This window comes from Lithobates pipiens, unplaced genomic scaffold (assembly GCF_037356315.1).
Source record: "Lithobates pipiens isolate NorthernLeopardFrog02 unplaced genomic scaffold, aLitPip1_a1.2 Scaffold_56, whole genome shotgun sequence".
Classification (NCBI taxonomy): Eukaryota; Metazoa; Chordata; class Amphibia; order Anura; family Ranidae; genus Lithobates; species Lithobates pipiens.
Window position 1 is genome coordinate 2,469,616 of NW_027507878.1, and position 21,133 is coordinate 2,490,748.

General features: G+C 40.2%; 2 protein-coding genes across 2 annotated transcripts; both read right to left on the reverse strand.

The window, feature by feature from the left end:
- Positions 1-4,793: 4,793 nt before the first annotated feature.
- LOC143958098 (olfactory receptor 5A2-like) lies at positions 4,794-5,829 on the reverse strand. Its single transcript, XM_077467549.1, has one exon. The coding sequence runs from the start codon at positions 5,753-5,755 to the stop codon at positions 4,814-4,816; it is 942 nt and encodes a 313-aa protein (XP_077323675.1). The 5' UTR covers positions 5,756-5,829; the 3' UTR covers positions 4,794-4,813.
- A 13,402-nt stretch (positions 5,830-19,231) lies between these two features.
- On the reverse strand, positions 19,232-21,133 carry LOC143958099 (olfactory receptor 5V1-like). The gene has a single exon (XM_077467550.1). The coding sequence runs from the start codon at positions 21,045-21,047 to the stop codon at positions 20,109-20,111; it is 939 nt and encodes a 312-aa protein (XP_077323676.1). The 5' UTR covers positions 21,048-21,133; the 3' UTR covers positions 19,232-20,108.

Consider the following 21,133-nt stretch of genomic DNA (forward strand, 5'->3'; position numbering starts at 1 on the left):
CTTTCTTGCCCCTTCCTACCCCGCCCTCCTCTCTTTTCCCCTTCTTCTTGTCCCTCATTTCTCCTCCTTTTCTCACACTTTCTCCTTTTTTTTCCCTACTGGTTTATCTGAAATGAACCATCCAGATTGGCTCACTTACTATTTGTGGTGCACCACAAATGCTGTTTTTTTGTATAGCCATACCTTTAATATTGTTTGGTTGTTTATCTTATCTATAATGCAACATTATCTAGCAATAAAAGAAATCCTTATTTATAAAGACAACAAAAAAACAAAAACAAAAAAAAAATGATGAAAAGGTGGCTGAAAGTTGACACATTTTGCAATGAACTTCCTCTGAAAATGTAAGTTATACATTCAGCTTCTTCTTTGGCACCTAAAAGGTAGTATTGATTAGGTAAAAATGTATCTTTTTTTATTTTAAGGGATGTTGTAAGGAATGATCATCTATCCATCCATTGAGTACAGTATATCACTTATCAATCATAAAGATCATAACGTCTATCAAAACCTACACCGGGGTTCCTGTACTTGGGAGAAAAAGGAGAAAATAATTTGTCGAAAATATTTAGAAAGCATCAATCATATGTTTGTTTAATATTCAGATCAAAACTGCATTTTTGTTTCAAAATAGTTATCTGTGTGTCAGCTTTTAAAGAATCGAATCTGATTATTGATTAAAAACTTTGTTGCATTTAAAAGCATTTTAGGTGCATAAAAACAAAAAACTCTGTAAAAGTGTGGTAGACAAATGAGTCTATTATTTTGAGGTTAACCAAAGCAAAAAAAAAAAGAAAATAATTTAGTGACAATTTGCTCATTAATCAAACTAAACTCAGATGTTTCCCTATGTGTCAGTTTTTAAACAATCTGATCTGGTCATTTATAAAAACATTGTTCTAATTAATATCCTTGTATGTGCATATAAAATGGCAGACAGATTAGTCTCAGTTATTTTCGAGAATAACCAAAGTGTATTAAAACTGCTACATTTGGTCGGGTCATGACCTCCGGTCATGTAGGGGTAAGTACATGTTAGCCCTTGTACACACGGTCAGAGAATCTGTCAGAATGAGTCTTATCGGACCGTGTCGTCAGATAATCCGACTGTGTGTGGTATGCATCGGACTGATTCCGTCCGAATCTCCGTCCGACCCAATTTTCCAACATGTTGGTAATATTTCCCGACCAACTGGGCCGGACGGACCTAATCCGATCATGTGTAGAGCATTTTCATCGGACCAAGTGCCACGCATGCTCAGATCAAATTCCTACATCAAAGCTATTGGCTACTAGCCTGAATGTAGTCCCATCGTAACGAAATTACGTCATCACGTTCTGAAAGATCGGATTTTTCCGCCAACTTGGCCCGACCGTGTGTATGCAACAGTTTCGGACACAATCCGTCGGACTAAATCCGACGGGCAAAATCCGACGGATTTGGTTGGCAAAATCTCCGACCGTGTGTACGTGGGCTAAGGCTTGTGCAATTCGTTTTGTAAAGAATCGAAATTCGGTCGAATTTTGCATCTTTCAGACATTCGGATGCATCCGAATGTCTGAATAAAAAAATAACGAATAACAACGAATACGAAAGAAATATAACGAATGAATTCGAATGAATTTGGAAATTCTTTAAAGATCTAATGAAACAAAAGGTCAGCTCAAAGTAAATCTTATAGTCCAATAGATATAGGCAATGTGTCAAATACTTTTCTGCAGAAGAGAATGGCATTTTGCGACCCGATTTTGGGGCCACATATCTCGGGGTCACTTATAGCTAGAAACCCGTGCTTCTTCTTTGGCACCTAAAAGGTCCTATTGATTAGGTAAAACATTTTTTTTTTTATTATTTTTTTATTTTAAAGGATGTTGTAAGGAATGATCATCTATCCATCATCCATTGAGTACAGTATATCACTTATGAACCATAAAGATCATAACGTCTATCAAAACCTACACAGGGGTTCCTGTACTTGGGAGAAAAAGGAGAAAATAATTTGTCGAAAATATTTAGAAAACATCAATCATATGTTTGTTCAATATTCAGATCAAAACTGCATTTTTGTTTCAAAATAGTTATCTGTGTGTCAGCTTTTAAAGAATCAAATCTGATTATTGATTAAAAACTTTTTTGCATTTAAAAGCATTTTAGGTGGATAAAAAAAACTCTGTAAAAGTGTGGTAGACAAATTAGTATATTATTAGTTATTTTGAGGTTAACCAAAGCAAAAAAAAAAAGAAAATAATTTAGTGACATAATTTGAAAAAGTATTATATGTTGCTCATTAATCTAAACTAAACTCAGATTGTTCCCTATTTGTCAGCTTTTAAACAATCTGATCTGGTCATTTATAAAAACATTGTTCTAATTAATATCCTTGTATGTGCATATAAAATGGCAGACAGATTAGTCTCAGTTATTTTTGAGAATAACCAAAGTGTATTAAAACTGCTACATTTGGTCGGGTCATGACCTCCGGTCATGTAGGGGTAAGTACATGTTAGGCTTGTGCAATTCGTTTCGTAAAGGATCGAAATTTGGCCGAATTTTGCATCTTTCAGACATTCGGATGCATCCGAATAAAAAAATAACGAATAACAACGAATACGGAAGAAATATAACGAATGAATTCGAATGAATTTGGTAATTCTTTAAAGATCTAAAGAAACAAAAGGTCAGCTCAAAGTAAATCGTATAGTCCAATAGATATAGGCAATGTGTCAAGTACTTTTCTGCAGCAGAGAATTGCATTTTTGCGACCCTATTTTGGGGTCACATATCTCAAGGTCACTTATAGCTAGAAACCCTTAATTTGGTATGCAAATACAATAGTACTAGCACTACAACATATCTAAATTTGGAGTTTCTAGCACCAAGTGACCCCAAGATACATGTCCCTAAATTTGGGTCACAAAATATTTTCGAATGCGGTTGAAATAATGTCGAATCATGTTGAAATAATTTCGAAATGCGTTTGAAATAATATCGAATCATGTTGAAATCATTTCGAATGCGGTTGAAATAATTTTGAATCATGTTGAAATCATTTCGAATCCGGTACAAATATTTTCGAATTTGGTTGAAATATTTTCGAATGTGGCCGATTTTTCGAATGCGGTAGAAAACGAAACGAAATCCTAAAACCAATTTAAGGAAGTCAACGAATATAACTAAACGAAATTAATGAATTAACGAATTAAAACGAAACAAAACTAGCACTACAACATATCCAAATTTGGAGTTTCTAGCACCAAGTGACCCCGAGATACATGGCCCTAAAGTCGGGTCACAAAATATTTTCGAATGCGGTTGAAATAATTTCGAATCATGTTGAAATCATTTTGAATGTGTTTGAAATAATATCGAATCATGTTGAAATCATTTCGAATGCGTTTAAAATAATATCGAATCATGTTGAAATCATTTCCAATCCGGTAGAAATATTTTCGAATTTGGTTGAAATATTTTCGAATGTTAAAGGGACGTAGATGGGGGGTTCTTCGGCGGGAGTCCCCCGAGCTATCCCACTCCACAGTGTGAGCCCATTGGGGTGGAGTGGTGACCTTGGGGGTCTCCTTAGAAGTTGCCGCTATGTTTATGACTTAAATCTTCTACACCTCCCATTTAAACCTTAATCAAATCCCTTTTTTTTTTCTTTCCCTATTTCCCTTTTACCTATGTGTATGTATTTATATATATATATATATATATATATATATATATATATATATATATATATATATATATATATATATATATATATATATATATATATATATATATATATATATATATATATATATATTTTTTTTTTTTTTTTTTTTTTTTTGTGTCCCTTTTTTTTATATATATCATTATTATAAATTTTAAATGAAGTGGATCTTTACACTCCAAGTCTTTCATGACATATAATAGCCCCAAATATATCTGTATAAGATACCTTGTATAACTTGTCTTTTTCTGATTGATGCATCCTGCCTTATTGGAATTCTCTGTTTTTTATGTTATGTTTTTGCTTTATTTCTATTTTCTGATTATACATGATGTATTTACCAAAGAGTTAAATTCAATAAAAATTATTGAAAGAGAAATATTTTCGAATGTGGCCGATTTTTCGAATTCGGTAGAAAACTAAACGAAATCCTAAAACCAATTTAAGGAAGTTAACAAATATAACTAAACGAAATTAATGAATTAACAAATTAAAACGAAACAAAACTAGCACTACAACATATCCAAATTTGGAGTTTCTAGCACCAAGTGACCCCGAGATACATGGCCCTAAAGTCGGGTCACAAAATATTTTCGAATGCGGTTGAAATAATTTTCGAATCATGTTGAAATCATTTCGAATGCGTTTTAAATAATATCGAATCATGTTGAAATCATTTTGAATGCGGTTGAAATAATATCGGATCATGTTGAAATCATTTCGAAAGTGGTTGAAATAATATCGAATCATGTTGAAATCATTTCGAAAGTGGTTGAAATAATATCGAATCATGTTAAAATCATTTCGAATCCGGTAGAAATATTTTCGAATTTGGTTGAAATATTTTCGAATGTGGCCGATTTTTCGAATTCGGTAGAAAACTAAACGAAATCCGAAAATGAATTTAAGGAAGTTAACGAATATAACTAAACGAAATTAATGAATTAACGAATTAAAACGAAACAAAACTAAACAATTTATTTTCCTTTTGCACATGTCTAGTACATGTATGAGCACCTGACAAGTTTACATTTTATAAAGGACAAAACTGACCATCAGTTAAACATGGCACAGAGGTTCAAAAATGTTATTTATTTTCAGAATGATGCCCGGATTAATTTTAGGTGATAATATGACTTCATAAGTGCCTCCATAAGGTCCTTGTTCCTCAGGCTGTAGATCAGAGGATTCAGCAATGGGTTAATGAGGGCAGATATGACTGTAAACATTTTGTTTAAACTGAACATATCGCTGGAAGATGGAACCAAATAAATAAAAATTAAGGAGCCATAAAATATGGAGACCACGGTGAGGTGTGACGTGCAGGTGGAGAATGCTTTTCTCTTTCCGGTCTTGCTACGGATTCTAAGGATGGTACTGAAAATATAGACATAGGGAAGAAATGTCATAAGAGCGACTGTGAATCCAACACCAATACTTGCTATGAATATGACCACCATGTTTATGAAGGTGTCAGTACATGTAATTTGCAATAGGTGTGGAAGGTCACAAAGGAAGTTGTGGACAGAAGTTGGTCCACAGAAGGACAACCTGAGCAAAAATAAAGTATGAACCAAAGAAAGAGAACATCCTCCAACCCAGACCAGAGAGGCCATACAAGTACAGACTCGCCAAGACATAATTAGTTTGTAATGTAGAGGGTGGCAGATGGCAAGATAGCGGTCGTAGGACATAGCCGAGAGCAAGAAAAGCTCTGAATGAGCAAAGGAGAGGTAAAAAAATACTTGGGCTATACAGGCAGGAACGGATATTGATCGGCTCTTTATGACCAAATCAAAGAGCATCCTTGGTGCCGTCACTGATGAATAGGACATGTCCAGAAATGCCAAGTTGGCAAGAAAAAAATACATTGGGTTGTGCAGATTGTAGTCAGTGAGGACCAAGAAAAAAATAAGAAGGTTTGTGATAACAGTCATCAGATAGATCGGAAGAAAGAGAGCAAAAAGTCCATTCATGGTCAGTGGATGGTCTGATAGACCCACAAGAGTAAGAGACGTAATCTCTGTCACATTTCTCATATTATTATTTTTCCTTTCTCTTAGATCTCTGAGGAGTGATAGGAAAACCTGTACAGTGTACCTACACAGTACACTCAGGTTTGCTTGTGGTATTTCCCGCAGCTAATGATTTATTCTTATATAAAATGTTGGCATTCCCTCAGGACGGTCTTCTGCGTTGTAAGAACACAAAGCCTCATTAAAGGTCTCTAAAGATCTAATTTATAACACCTTGGGATCCCCTTTCCTATAATTGGGAGCAGTGTTTAAAATTAGAATTTAAAACCAACAGAAAATGTTTTTATCGTTTTATAGCCTGTTTTACTTATAACATTAGAAAAATGGGTATAGGCAGCACTGAAAATGTACATGTATAAAAGTCCACAAACCTTGGCCCAAAAGTCCATGGGGGTAATTTACTAAGAAGAAGGCACTGGACCAGTTGATACAATAATTGGTGCACTGGAAAAGTCATTAACTGAACTGGTGCACATTGAAGAGCAAATAACGATAATTCTCCCCTCTACAAGACTCTGGTCCGGCCGCACCTGGAGTATACTGTCCAGTTCTGGACACCAGTCCTCAGGAAGGATGTACTGGAAATGGAGCGACTAAGGGCCACAAAGCTGATAAAGGGTCTGGAGGATATTAGTTATGAGGAAAGGTTGTGAGCTCTGAACTTATTCTCTCTGAAATACCAGACTGGTGACTCCACAATATATAAATACCGGACTGGCGACCCCACAATATATAAATACCGGACTGGTGACCCCACAATATATAAATACCAGACTGGTGACCCCACAATAAATAAATACTGGACTGGTGACCCCACAATATATAAATACCGGACTGGCGACCCCACAATATATAAATACCGGACTGGTGACCCCACAATATATAAATACCAGACTGGTGACCCCACAATAAATAAATACTGGACTGGTGACCCCACAATATATAAATACCGGACTGGTGACCCCACAATATATAAATACCAGACTGGTGACCCCACAATAAATAAATACTGGACTGGTGACTCCACAATATATAAATACCGGACTGGTGACCCCACATTATATAAATACCGGACTGGTGACGCCACAATATATAAATACCGGACTGGTGACCCCACATTATATAAATACCAGACTGGTGACCCCCACAATAAGGATAAAACATTTTAGGAAGTTTAACATGTGGCCACTCATTAAAATGAGAAGAAAAGAGGTTTAACTACGTAGAGGGTTCTTTACTGTAAGAGCGGCAAGGATGTGGAATTCCCTTCCACAAGCGGTGGTCTCAGCAGAGGGGCATCGATAGTTTCAATAAACTATTAGATAAGCACCCGAACGACTGCAACATACAGGATATACAATGTAATACTGACATATAATCACACACATAGATTGGACTTGATGGACTTGTGTCTTTTTTTCAACCTCACCTACTATGTATGTGTGTAGGGGTGGGGGGTGGAACACCAATACTCCTGCAGAGGCACCATCCCAAAAGATATATGTAAATATTTTTCAAAAAAATAATAAAATAATAAGACAATATAATTATACAAAAATAAACACATTTTTATTTTCTAAAAAGCAAAATTTACATTACAATACATTACGATACATTACAGTCTTAATGATTCAATTTGAGTTCAGGGACGTGCTAGTTCCCAGCAGGTTATACAGAAAATGGCCTACACGTTTCGCGGGTGATTCCGCTTCATCAAGGCCTTGAGGATAGCAAAGATGTAAACATTGTGTGAATTCTACAAATAGAGTGTTGATGAATGTACCATATATCATATAATTAATGCAAATACATAACGATGCAATCAACATAGATATGTTAATCTATTTGTCTTTACATACACTTATATCAGAAAATATAAACATTACAACAAATATTGATAGGATTCCTATACCACGTTAAAAGATATTAACCCCTTCCCACCGAGCGTACGCAGATGAGCATACTCAGCTTCCGGGGGTTATACCGCACCTGCAGGCATCATCCCAGTACTGATTCTTAGAGCCGGTGATCGGCTTTCCAGCAATAAGAACCGATGCGGCTAAAAGCCGCTCGGCTGTTATGCCGGAGGAGCGGGAGGGGACGCCCCCCCCTCCCGCCGCCTCCCGCTGCTCTTACCGGGGCTCCCGTTCAATCGGGAGCACCGATAAACAATCTGGCAATTCCAGCGGCTAGGTAGGGATTGGAATGAAGCCGTAAGCGGCTTCATTCCAGTCTCTTAACTGTAAACATGTAAGCGACGTCATGACGTCACTTCCCGTTTACTCGGCTGCCAATGGTGCCGGATTTAAAAATATATACAGTTTTCAGAATCTCCGAAAATGGCGATCTGAATACATTGAAGTGTAAAGGAGTGATCGGGGGTCTTTTAGACCCCCCCCGATCCCTCCATAAAGAGTACCTGTCACCACCTATTACTGTCACAAGGGATGTTTACATTCCTTGTGACAGCAATAAAAGTGATCACATTTAAAAAAAACAAACAAACAATTTATTAATTTTAAAATAAATAAAATAAATAAGAAAAAAATGTGTTTAAAGCGCCCGCCGTCCCCGCGAGCTCGTGCAGCAAAGAAAACGCATATAGAAGTCGCGCCCGCATATGTAAATGGTGTTTAAATCATGTGAGGTATCGCCACGATCGTCAGAGCGAGAGCAATAATTCTAGCACCAGAACTCCTCTGTAACTCTAACCTGGTAACCGGATTTGCTTTTTAAAGCGTCGCCTATTGAGATTTTTAGGTATCGTAGTTTGTCGCCATTCCACGAGTGCGTGCAATTATAAAGCGTGACATGTTTGGTATCTATTTACTCGGCGTAACATCATCTTTCACATTATGCAAAAAAATTGGGATAAGTTTCCTTTTTTTAAAATTCATCAATGTGTCCCTTTTCCCAAAAAGTTGTGTTTAAAACACCGCTGCTCAAATACCGTGTGACATAAAATTTATGTGTGACATAAAATATTTCAACAATTGCCGTTTTATTCTCTAGATTCTCTGCTAAAAAAAAAAAAAAATATATATATATATATATATATATATATATATATATATATATGTATAATGTTTGGGGGTTCCAAGTAATTTTCTAGTAAAAAATATGGATTTTAACTTGTAAACACCAAATGTCAAAAATAGGCTTAATCATGAAAGGGTTAAATATATAAACATAGTCATATATATATACCCAAACGTGTACCTGCATTTTTTACATATAGTAACTTAAATACAAAAGGTAAAAATAGATAAAACCAGATAACTATGTAGCAAATAGAGTGCAAAATTTCCATGGCATGCCCCTCAACTCACCAAAAAAGACCGCAAATGGAGAACGCCGGCTCAGTGGGGCAGGTGAGGCCTGGGAGCCCGTGGCAATACTTCTCCATACCTGGGCAGACAAAAATAGAGGGGCTCCTATATGCGCAAAAAGTTTATTGGTGAAAAATAATAATAATAAATACTAATAATAATAAAAGATTTTGAAAAAAAAAAAAAAATATATATATATATATATATATATATATATATATATATATAAGAATATAATCTACTATGTAACTATGATAATAAATACCATATTTATCGGTGTATAACACACACTTTTTTCCCCTTAAAATCAGGGGAAAACGGCAGGTGCGTGTTATACGCCGATACTCCGCAATTTCCGCATGATTTTTTGGGCTCTGGGCGGCTTTCAGCCGCCCAGAGCCCTTCTCGTGGCTTTTGGCCGCCTTTGGCCATTCTTGCCGGTTTTCGGCCGCCTCAGCCCTTCTCATCGGCTTTTGGCCACTCTCAGACCTTCCGAGAGCGGCCGAAAGCCACCGAGGTCCGAGAGCGGCTGAAAGCCGCCGAGAAGGTCCGAGAGCGGCCGAAAGCCGCCAAGAACTTCCGGGCGCCGCCGAGATACACAGGACATCTCAGCGGCACCATTTAAAAAAAAATAAGCGGACAATGCACTAAGGCTGCAATGAGGACAGGCTGCAATGATGGACAGGCTGCATGACGAGGCTGCAATGATGGACAGGCTGCATGACGAGGCTGCAATGATGGACAGGCTGCATGACGAGGCTGCAATGAGGACAGGCTGCATGACGAGGCTGCAATGAGGACAGGCTGCTTGACCAGGCTGCAATGAGGACAGGCTGCCTGACCAGGCTGCAATGAGGACAGGCTGCATGACGAGGCTGCAATGATGGACAGGCTGCATGACGAGGCTGCAATGAGGACAGGCTGCATGACGAGGCTGCAATGAGGACAGGCTGCTTGACCAGGCTGCAATGAGGACAGGCTGCATGACGAGGCTGCAATGATGGACAGGCTGCATGATGAGGCTGCAATGAGGACAGGCTGCATGATGAGGCTGCAATGAGGACAGGCTGCATGATGAGGCTGCGATGAGGACAGGCTGCATGATGAGGCTGCAATGAGGACAGGCTGCATGATGAGGCTGCAATGAGGACAGGCTGCATGATGAGGCTGCAATTAGGACAGGCTGCAAATGACACTGACAAGACTGCATTGATGGGCATTTAAGTTATTTTTTCTTAAATTTCCCTCCTAAAAGTTTTTTCCACAAAATTCCCTCCTAAACTTGGGGTGCGTGTTATACGCCGATAAATACGGTACCCGCAAATATAAACTGCAACTGGTGTTAGGGTAACAGCGGTTTTCTCATTGATAATAGCGCACGCCCAATCCAATTGGTTAATTTCATTTTATTGGATGTGTCTTGTCTTGCAATTAGTAGATGTACTCAGTGAATTAACCCTTTTGATGCTAATCTCATTCCTATCCTATCACTTCCAATATAGTATTATTATTATGATGATGATTATTATGATGATGATTATTATTATTATTATTATTTTATATTATATATTTACCCAAATCTTTCAATACATTACAAAGAACAGAGAAGTGTTTCTAAACCCAATAAATTTATATTTTCTGATCTTGATCTTTAAAGGTCACCATGCACTGCAATCAGTTAGATCTTAAATAAATTAGATTTAGTGACAGGGCCTGTTTGATTTCCTATATTTTGAATTAATTGCTCAAGTGCCTCTTCCTATTACCTATTTTGCCTAAATATCGAGTTGTCCAGAGATTGGCCATTCAGTTTACATAGTGCATGACCATCTTAAGTGCCAAATTTGGAATGTAGATGTGCCATGACCCACTTGTGTTTTCCTAACGATATTTCTTGGGCATCATACAAGGCTCGTGAAAAAAAAACCTTTTTTCAAGACATGCCAGAGTGATCAGGAATCTTCAAACTGCGGCTCTCCAGCTGTTTTGCGGAACTACACATCCCATGAGGCATTGCAGAACGGACAGTCACTGACATGACTGGGCAATAGGCATGATGGGAATTGTAGTTCCTTAACAACTGGAGGGCTGTAGTTTGAAGACCCCTGTGCTAGACCTCTATTATGCCTCCAGAATTGGAAGCAATATACATTGGCCAGGAAGTGAATCTGTACACCGGAAGTAGTTGTGTGTTTTGAGGCCAAATCATTTAGACATACACACATGACCCACACAAACACCACCCCATGTAAAAATAAATCAAAAATGATCTTAATTTGCAAATAAGGATCACCTGTTCCTCAGAGAACAGTGAGCGGGGCATGGTGGTGGGAAGACATTAGCAGCAGTACAAGCAACTTCCTGTAGGGGCATGATGTCATTCCTGTGTGCTGTCCGCCACTTCCAGGAACCAGATATGCGCCACAGGTACATACCTCCCCACAGGTACATACCTCCCCACAGATACATACCTCCCCACAGGTACATACCTCCACACACACACACATCTCACATGCACACAGCGGTCGTGCATCTAGATGCAGGAATCCAGATTTTGATGTCAGTTAATAGTAAAGCAGATGCAGATTTCCAGGACTCGACTAATGCCGCGTACACACGACAGGACTTAAGTCCGGCAGACTTTCGACGGAGTTCTGACGGAGTTCTGACAGAGTTCTGACGGACTTTCCGAATGAACGGACTTGGCCACACACAATCACACCAAAGTCCGACGGATTCGAACGTGATGACGTATGACTAGTCTAGAATAAGGAAGTTCATAGCCAGTAGCCAATAGCTGCCCTAGCGTCGGTTTTAGTCCGTCAGACCAGCACACACACGAGCGGATTTCTGGGTCCGGCAGAGTTCTGGCGGAAAAATTTGAAGCATGTTCCATTTCTAAAGTCTGTCAGACTTTTGTGAATCAAAAGTCCGTTGCAGCCCACACACGATGGAATAGTCTGGCGGAATCATTCCGTCAGACTTTTGATGTTGAAAAGTCCGGTCGTGTGTACGGGGCATAACAAATGTTTATAGTGAAAGGTAACTAAAGGTCTAAATTGGCCATTGACACGCATCACCGTTGAACTTAGGAAGGTGTCTTTGCAAAGTTTAACTAAATGAAATCCTTTCTTATTTTTGCTTGGGGATAGAGTGCAGAAGGATTAGAAGTCTTGTCAGTTTTTGGGGAAGTCGGCACCCCTGATAAGGTGAAGACAACTCCCAAATGTTGCCATTTTTTCCTTCAAATTTATTCACTTCCTGTCACATATCAAACAGGAAGTGAGGGTAAAACCCCAGCAATGTCTTTCCTTGGGGGACACACAGGTCAATCTAAATAGTTTGCCCATTGGGTAAATTGCACGCTAGCATTTTGCTGTGTACCCCCCCCCCCCAAATTATTTAGGTATCTTGGACTTTGGGGTTTATTTACTAAAGTCAAATCCACTTTGCACTACAAGTGCACTTGAAAGTGCAGTTGCTGGAGATCCGAGGGGAACATGAAAGGAAAATAAAAAAACAGCATCTCTGCTTCTACATAATTGGATGATAAAATCACCAGTGCTTCCCCTCAGATTTACAGCGAGTACACTTGTATTGCAGAGCGAATTTGACTTTAATAAACCCCGAAATACCTAATAATGTGGGGTGCACACAACAAAGAGTGCAATTTTCCTAATGGGGACACTAGTTGGACTGACCTGTGTGTGCCCAAGGAAAGACATTGGTAGGTTTTATGTGACAGGAAGAGAAGCCAATTTTAAGAAAAGGGACACAAAGCCCAACCTAAAAAAAGACATGCAGGGGTTCTAACACTCACTTGTTTTCCTTTAAATGCCCACAGTTAGAATAGATATGTCTTGAGCTAGATTTTAGCTCAGTGCTCTAAATCGGTGCGAAAAGAAAAAAAGAGGGCGCACCAGACCGGCTATGAAACAACACACGCTTGGCTTGCTGCCCTCAAGGGTAGAGAAGCCTAAAAGTCAAAGAGAGAAAAGAGGGTGCACCAGCCTTGCACATTATCCTTTGGATATGTATTTATTAGAAACATAAAAAGAAAACTACTCACAATTGTATAATATCTTGCAATAAGAGTAGTCCTCAAATAGCAGCATCTAGTAACAGACAAACAGGACTCTTCTAGAGGTCACAGAGGAGCTCATGCAATTCACTACCAACTGACGCGTTTCAAAGGGACCATCCCTTATTCCTCAGGAACTGCTGAGCTCTGAAGAAGAAGGGATGGTCCCTTTGAAACGCGTCAGCCGGTAGTGAGTTGTGTGAGCTCCTCTGTGACCTCTGGAAGAGTCTCAGTAAAAGACTTCCCTTACTGCAAGATATTATACAATTGTTTGTGAGTAGTTTTCTTTTTATGTTTCTAATAACTACATATCCAAAGGATAATGTGCAAGGCTGGTGCGCCCTCTTTTCTCTCTTTGACTTTTAGGCTTCTCCACCCTCTAGGGCAGCAAGGCCAGCATGTGTTGTTTCATAGCCGGTCTGGTGGTCCACTTATGTGCAGGAGCGCTTTTGTTTTATCTTGGTAAAAGCCTCTAAATCAGCGCTTCTCAACCCTGTCCTCAAATAACCCTCCTCAGGAGATAAAGGCTCATTTTTCCAGGGCGGTCTCAGCATCTTAGGCAGCATGGTGTAAAGTCTTAGCAGATGTATGTGGAGCAGCAAGGTGAAGTGCTCCTCACCTCTTTATCCTGCATTACAAATTGGAAGTAGCCTTGGGTCCAGGGCAGGAACATGTGTGCATCAGTTCTGTCTTCCTCAGTAGTTGTTATATTTTTGTAGCAGTATCTGGTATTATGTGTGTTTTCTTTGGATCTGGAGTAGTTAATTCCCATCATGTGGTGGCATCACGCAGAGCTACGAAAACAGAATATTGTTACCAATACTGTAATTTTCCTTTCCTGGCATCGCCTGCCTTTTTTTCTTCTAGTCAGGGATGTCCTATATAGGGTTGAGGGTGCAGTTTACAGATCATGTACAAGTGTCAATATTTTGTGTGGCCGCCATTATTTTCCAGCACTGCCTTAACCCTCTTGGGCATGGAGGTCACCAGAGCTTCACAGGTCACAACTGGAGTCATCTTCCATTCCCCCATGATGACATCATGGAGCTGGCGGATGTTGGAGACCTTGCGCTCCTCCACCTTCCATTTGAGGATGCCCCACAGATGATCAATAGGACCCTGAAACTGAGCTGCAGCACGGTGGCCAAGACCATACAGCAGTTTAACAGGACAGGTTTCACTCAGAACAGGCCTCGCCTTGGGCGAACAAAGAAGTTGAGGTCACGTGCTCAGCGTCATATCCAGAGGTTGTCTTTGTGAAATAGATGTATGAGTGCTGCCAGCATTGCTGCAGAGGTTGTAGGGGTGGGGGGGTCAGCCTGTCAGTGCTCAGACCATACGCCGCACACTGCATCAAATTGGTCTGCATGGCTGTCGTCCCAGAAGGAAGCCTCTTCTAAAGATGATTAACAAGAAAGACCACAAACAGATTGCTGAAGACAAGCAGACTAAGGAGATGGATTACTGGAACCATGTCCTGTGGTCTGATGAGACCAAGATAAAGGTATTTGGTGTCAGATGGTGACAAGCGTGTGTGGGGGCAACCAGGTGAGGAGGACAAAGACAAGTGTGTCTTGTCTACAGTCAGGCATGGTGGTGGGAGTGTAATGGTCTGGGGCTGCATGAGTGCTGCCGGCACAGGGGGGGCTACAGATCATTGAGGGGACCATGAATGCCAACATGTACTGTGACATACTGAAGCAGAGCATGATCCCCTCCCTTCAGAGACTGGGCTGCAGGGCAGTATTCCAACATGATAACCACCCCAAACACACCTCCAAGACCACCACTGCCTTGCTAAAGAAGCTGAGGGTAAAGGTGATGGACTGGCCAAGCATGTCTCCAGACCTAAACCCTATTGATCATCTGTGGGACATCCTCAAACGGAAGGTGGAGGAGGGGAAGGTCTCCAACACCCACCAGCTCCGTGATGTCATCATGGGGGAGGGGAAGAGGACTCCAGTGACAACCTGTGAAGCTCTGGTGACCTCCATGCCCAAGAGGGTGAAGGCAGTGCTGGAAAACAATGGCGGCCACACAAAATATTGACACTTTGGGCCCAATTTGGACATTTTCACTTAGGGGTGTACTGACGGTTTAGACATTAATGGCTGTGTGTTGAGTTATTTTGAGGGGACAGGAAATTTACACTGTTATACAAGCTGTACACTCACTACTATACATTGTAGACAAGTGTCATTTCTTCAGTGTTGTCACATGAAAAGAGAGAAGGAAAGATTTACAAAAATTTGAGGGGTGTACTCAGTTTTGTGAGATACTGTATGTATGTATATATATATATATATATATATATATATATATATATATATGTAAACTATATACCAGCACACACTTGTGTACTTTTTATTTTATTTGCCAAAACGTTATTTGACTGTTTGAATTAAAAATAGTGGCATAACTGTGATTTAATAAAATAATTCTAAAATAACACTCACAGAAAAATCAATGTAACTGTCCATAGAGAAAAACAAACAAAATCTTCTTGACCCCTTATTGTCTTGAGCATCAGATCATTTACCTCAATTTCAATGGTTTAGGAGATATTTACCTGAAGACAGGCGCACTGAGCAAGCCGCAGATCGCGGCGATATGCCGCGAGTATCGGCTCCCGTGCGCATGCGTGGGAGGGACGTCATCGCTGCTCCGGCAAATCGCAGCGCCGGAGCAGCGAGACCCACCAAGAAGATGGACGCTCGGAACTACAGGGGACAGCGGTGACTTCGCTTGCTCCTGTGTCAGGTAAGTGACACATAATGGACTACTATGCGATGCGATGCGATGCGATGCATAGTAGTCCATTATGCTTTACCTTTGCAGGGAATGAAAGAGGAAGTAAACCCATCAGATCAGGGTTTACTTCCTCTTTAAACTGGGCTCTTCTGGGCTGGCTACTACCAAAACCTCCCCCAGTCTTTATTCAGAGGTGGTCCTCACCTGGGAACTGAATGAATGAGTGACTTGTATAGCACTACCTATGCAAACTGAATCGCCTCAGGGTGCTTTCTTGCCACCAGAGTCCATCTGTGGCTTTTATGTGTGGTCCTTTACCCGTAAGTTCCTGACATGCTTACAAACACATACAACATTGATATACACATACACACATATTAAGGCCAATTTTTTTTTTGTTAGATCAAGGTCTAATTAACCTACCAGCATGTCTTTGGAGTGTGGGAGGAAGCCGGGGGACCCGGAGAAAACCCACACAGGCACAGGGAGAACATGCAAACTCCAGGCAGATAGTGTCGTGGTCGGGATTTGAACCAGCGACCCTATTGCTGCTAGGTGAAAGTGCTAACCACTACACCACTGTGCTGCCCCATAAAGTATCTAAACTTAGGATTAGAATTTACAACCTCATTCACATTCCTCTCCAAAAACATTCTTAGCCCTTGTACACACGGTCGGAGATTTCGACAACCAAATCCGTCGGATTTTGTCCGTCGGATTTTGTCCGAAACTGTTGCATACACACGGTCGGACAAAGTTGTCGAAAAATCCGATCATTCAGAACGTGATGACGTCATTTTGTTACGATGGGACTACATTCAGGCTAGTAGCCAATAGCTTTGATGTAGGAATTTGATCTGAGCATGCGTGGCACTTTGTCCCATCGGAATTCTCTACACACGATTGGAGTATGTCCGATCGGACCAGTTTGTCGGAAAATATTTCCAGCAAGTTTGAAAATTTGGTCCGACGGAGATTCGGACGGAATCAGTCCAATGCAGACCACACACAGTCGGATTATCCGACAACACGGTCCGATAGGACACATTCCGACAGATTCTCCGACCGTGTTTACGGGGGCTTAGAGATCTCTTTGAGGCTTTATTCATCAATACCATTCCTGTCCTCTGCCAAAGAGAACAGTTGCTCGTCAAACATACTGTATATTTACAGCTTGAGGACTGGTGACACTTCGTTTGGAGGCCCGCCGAAAGCAGTTGTGCGAATCCGAAGGTTGCGAGACATCCGAAAGATCGGGATAATCTCCGGCATCTGGGTGTCTGGACGTCTATGAGACCTGAGATCGAATTCGCGCAGTTTGACCTCCCCTAACAGGGGTCACTGGAGATCTGGTAAGCCTCCATCTAATAGTGGTGTTTAGAGGTGACGGGTCCACGTGGTCAAATACAATTTGATTGAACAATCAAGTTTCAATTATTACTATACACACACTGGACATTTTATATATTTTTTGTATCAATTCATATATGGACACTTGAATTTATATTTCTCTACCTTTTTGTATTCATTTATATATGGACACTTGAATTTATATATTTTTTTTTTTCATCTTTAATAGTTTTTTGTGTATTCGTCTTCACAAAAAATATTTTTTTTGGCCATTTTTTTCTTTGCACTTTTTTAATGGTCACAGTAATATTTATTGGTTAAGCGCTGCACTTTTTTCTTTTATATTTACAGCTACCAAGTTCCTGAGAAGTCTTGACGCCTTTAAAACAGAATCAAAGGCAATTATGTCTAATGAAAATCAGGAATTTAAAACAATTCATATGAAAAATTTACAAAATGTGGCAACTGTGGATATTTTATTTACAACCACCTAATTTTGACCTTACATTACTGTCCCCCTTGAGGAAATTTTTCGAACCTTTTTTTGGAATAAAATCTCCTCAGGACTCACATCCCAGTTGTTCAAATTATTGTACATTTGTCAGCTTTTAACAAAAAAAAAATCTGAGCTGACGGTCTATGAAACTCTATAGCAGGTTAAAGACTTCTCTGTCCACAAAAAAGAGGTTAAGCAACGCATACTGAAACCGCTAAATGTGGATCTGGGTACCCAGATTACACCGACCCTTCGTCATGAAAGGGTTAAGTACAACTACGCATGACTGATGTTTTTTTTTTTTTTTACATTTTATTAAAAAAAAATTACTGAAATGTTTAGTCCTCTAGAAAATACAGAAGTGTCAATATTCACATATTTATTTTCACCATGATGCCTGAATTAACCACTTTTGCCCCGGAAAAGAATTTGCCCCCTTTCCTGACCGGGTTTTTTTTTTTTGCTGACAATTGCGCGGTCGCGTGAAGCTGTACCCAAACAAAATTTACGTCTTTTTTTTTTCTTCTCACAAATAGAGCTTTCTTTTGGTGGTATTTGATCACCTCTGCGTTTTATTTTATTTTTATTTTTTGTGCTATAAACAAAAAAGGCCGACAATCTTGAAAAAAAAAAAACAATTATTTTTTACTTTTTGCTATAATAAATATCTCAAAATGTAAAAATAAATAAATAAAAAAATGTCTTCCCCAGTTTAGGCTTCTACTTATTTTTAGTATTAAAAATTTTGATAAGCGTACATTGACATCGTTTGCGCAAAAGTTATAGCGTGTACAAAATAGGGGATAGGTTTATGGCATTTTTTTTTCATTTTTATTTTTTTACTAATAATGGCGGTGATCTGTAATTTTTATTGGGACTGTGACATTGCGGCGGACAGATTGGACACATTTGACACTTTTTTGGGGACCGGTGACATTTATACAGCGATCAGAGCTAAAAATAGCCACTGATTACTGTATAAATGTCATTGGCAGGGATTGGGTTAAAGAGGAGGGCCGTTTAAAAAAAAAAAATTAAAAGTCAGCAGATGCAAACACTGTAGCTGCTGACTTTTAATAAGCAGACTTACCTGTCCAGGGCGCCCGCGTTGTCGGCCGCCCAAGGCTGACCCGTCCCTCGGTCTCGGGTCCCGGCGCCGCCATTTTGGCTAAGGGAAACAGGCAGTGGAGCCTTGCGGCTTCACTGCCCGTTTCCTACTGCGCATGCGCGAGTCACGCAGCGCTTTGTGAATGGGGCGCGCTGTGTTCTGGGACACACAGTTCCCGGAACACAGCGCGACCCATTACCCAGAAGACACCACACGGAGGAGAGAAGACCAGAAGATCTCCGCGGAGGAGGAAGAGGCAGATTAGGATGATGTGCCTAGCAACAGGCATTTCTGGTAAGTAAAAAAAAAAAAAAATTTCATTTTTTTTTTTTCTGATTTTTTTCTAATTTTTAATGTATTTTTTTTTTCAGGGTGGCCTTCCACTTTAAGCACAACGAAAGGAGAGGGTAATATGGCGCACTCTGGAATTTAACAATGGGATCGATTGAGCCACCCACCACCGGCTAAAGACAGATGCTGAGATCTCTGCATTACAGCCCCCATGATTTGTGTCCCAAGGGATATATACGGATGAAACTTTGTATTTCAGATGGACCTTTACACCACTGTCTTAATTTGAGTGTTTTTAAACAATTTTAATAAATCGAAGCTTATTTATCGCTGCCCTTAGAGGGCGCCGTCCCTCTCTCTTTGTTTTTTAGGGATGGGGTTAACACTAGGTGCGATCAAGGGGTTAAATGCGTTCTCTCAGCGTGTTCTAACTGTAGGGGGATGGGGCTGCGGGGGGGGGAAGAGACTGATCGTTGTTCCTATATATTAAAAACACACGATCTGTCTCCTCACCCCTGCTAGAATGTGGATTTGTGTGTTTACCTCTGTCAGGAGCGATCGTGGGTGCCCGGCAGACATTACGGCTGCCCGGGAATGCGCATCGGCTCCTCAATGATGCGGTGGGCATGCGTGCGTGCCCCCTATCCCCCTTAAAGCGGCCGCTGTACAGCTATGGCGATTCACACAGGGGAGCCTTTCTGCCACTGTCAATGAATGGCGGTCGGTCAGCAAGAGGCTAATTTCAAGTGATGATAAGACCTCATAAGTGCCTCCATAAGGTCTGGTTACATTTGGTCTGTAGGTTACAATGACCTCTGGTCATGCAATTGTAAGTACAAGTATGAGTCCCTGACATGTTTACATTTTATAAAGGACATTACTAAGATTTTTAAACAACTGAAAATGTCCCGGAAATACAAAAAGTGTCAATGTTTACAATGATATTTTCATCAGGATGCCTGGATCAACTTTAAGTGATAATAAGACCTCATAAGTGCCTCCATAAGGTCCTTGTTCCTCAGGCTGTAGATCAGAGGATTCAGCAATGGGCTAATGAGGGCAGATATGACTGTAAACAGTTTGTTTAAATTGACCATATTGCTGGAAGAGGGGATCAAGTAAATAAAAATTAAGGAGCCATAAAAGATGAAGACCACGGTGAGGTGTGATGAGCAGGTGGAGAAGGCTTTCCTCTTTCCCGCCTTGCTACGGACTCTGAAGATGGTACTGAAAATATAGACATAGGGAAGAAACGTAAGAAGAAAGGCTCCCATTCCAATAATACCACCTTCTAAGAATATGGCCACCATGTTTATGAAGGTGTCAGTACACGTAATTTGATATAAGTGTGGGAGATCACAAAAGAAGTTGTGGATGGAAGATGTTCTGCAGAAGGACAACCTGAGCAAAAATAAAGTATTAACCAAAGAGACAGAATATCCTGCAGCCCAGACCAGAGAGGCCATACGAGTACAGACTCTCCAAGACATCATTTGTTTGTAATGTAGGGGGTGGCAGATGGCAATGTAGCGGTCGTAGGACATAGCCGAGAGCAAGAAGAGTTCTGACCAAGCAAAGGAGAGGTAGAAGAAGACTTGGGATATACAGGCAGGAATGGATATTGATCGGCTTTTTGTGACCAAATCAAACAGCATCCTTGGTGCCGTCACTGATGAATAAGAAATGTCCAGAAATGCCAAGTTGGCAAGAAAAAAATACATTGGGTTGTGCAGATTGTAGTCAGTGAGGACCAAGAAAAAAATAAGAAGGTTTGTGATCAGAGTCATCAGATAAATCAGAAGGAAGAGCACAAAAAGTCCATTCATGGTCAGTGGATGGTCTGATAGACCCACAAGAGTGAAATATGTAACTTTCGTAAGATTCCTCATATTATTGCTTTAAATCGATTTTTAATTGAACAGTAATACAATGATCTTTCTGAGGCGTTATTAAAATGAAAACATGTACGGTCTGC

Excerpts from the sequence above, each read along its gene's own strand:
- LOC143958098 (XM_077467549.1), bottom strand. The coding sequence starts at position 5,755 with ATGAGAAATGTGACAGAGATTACGTCTCTTACTCTTGTGGGTCTATCA.
- LOC143958099 (XM_077467550.1), bottom strand. The coding sequence starts at position 21,047 with ATGAGGAATCTTACGAAAGTTACATATTTCACTCTTGTGGGTCTATCA.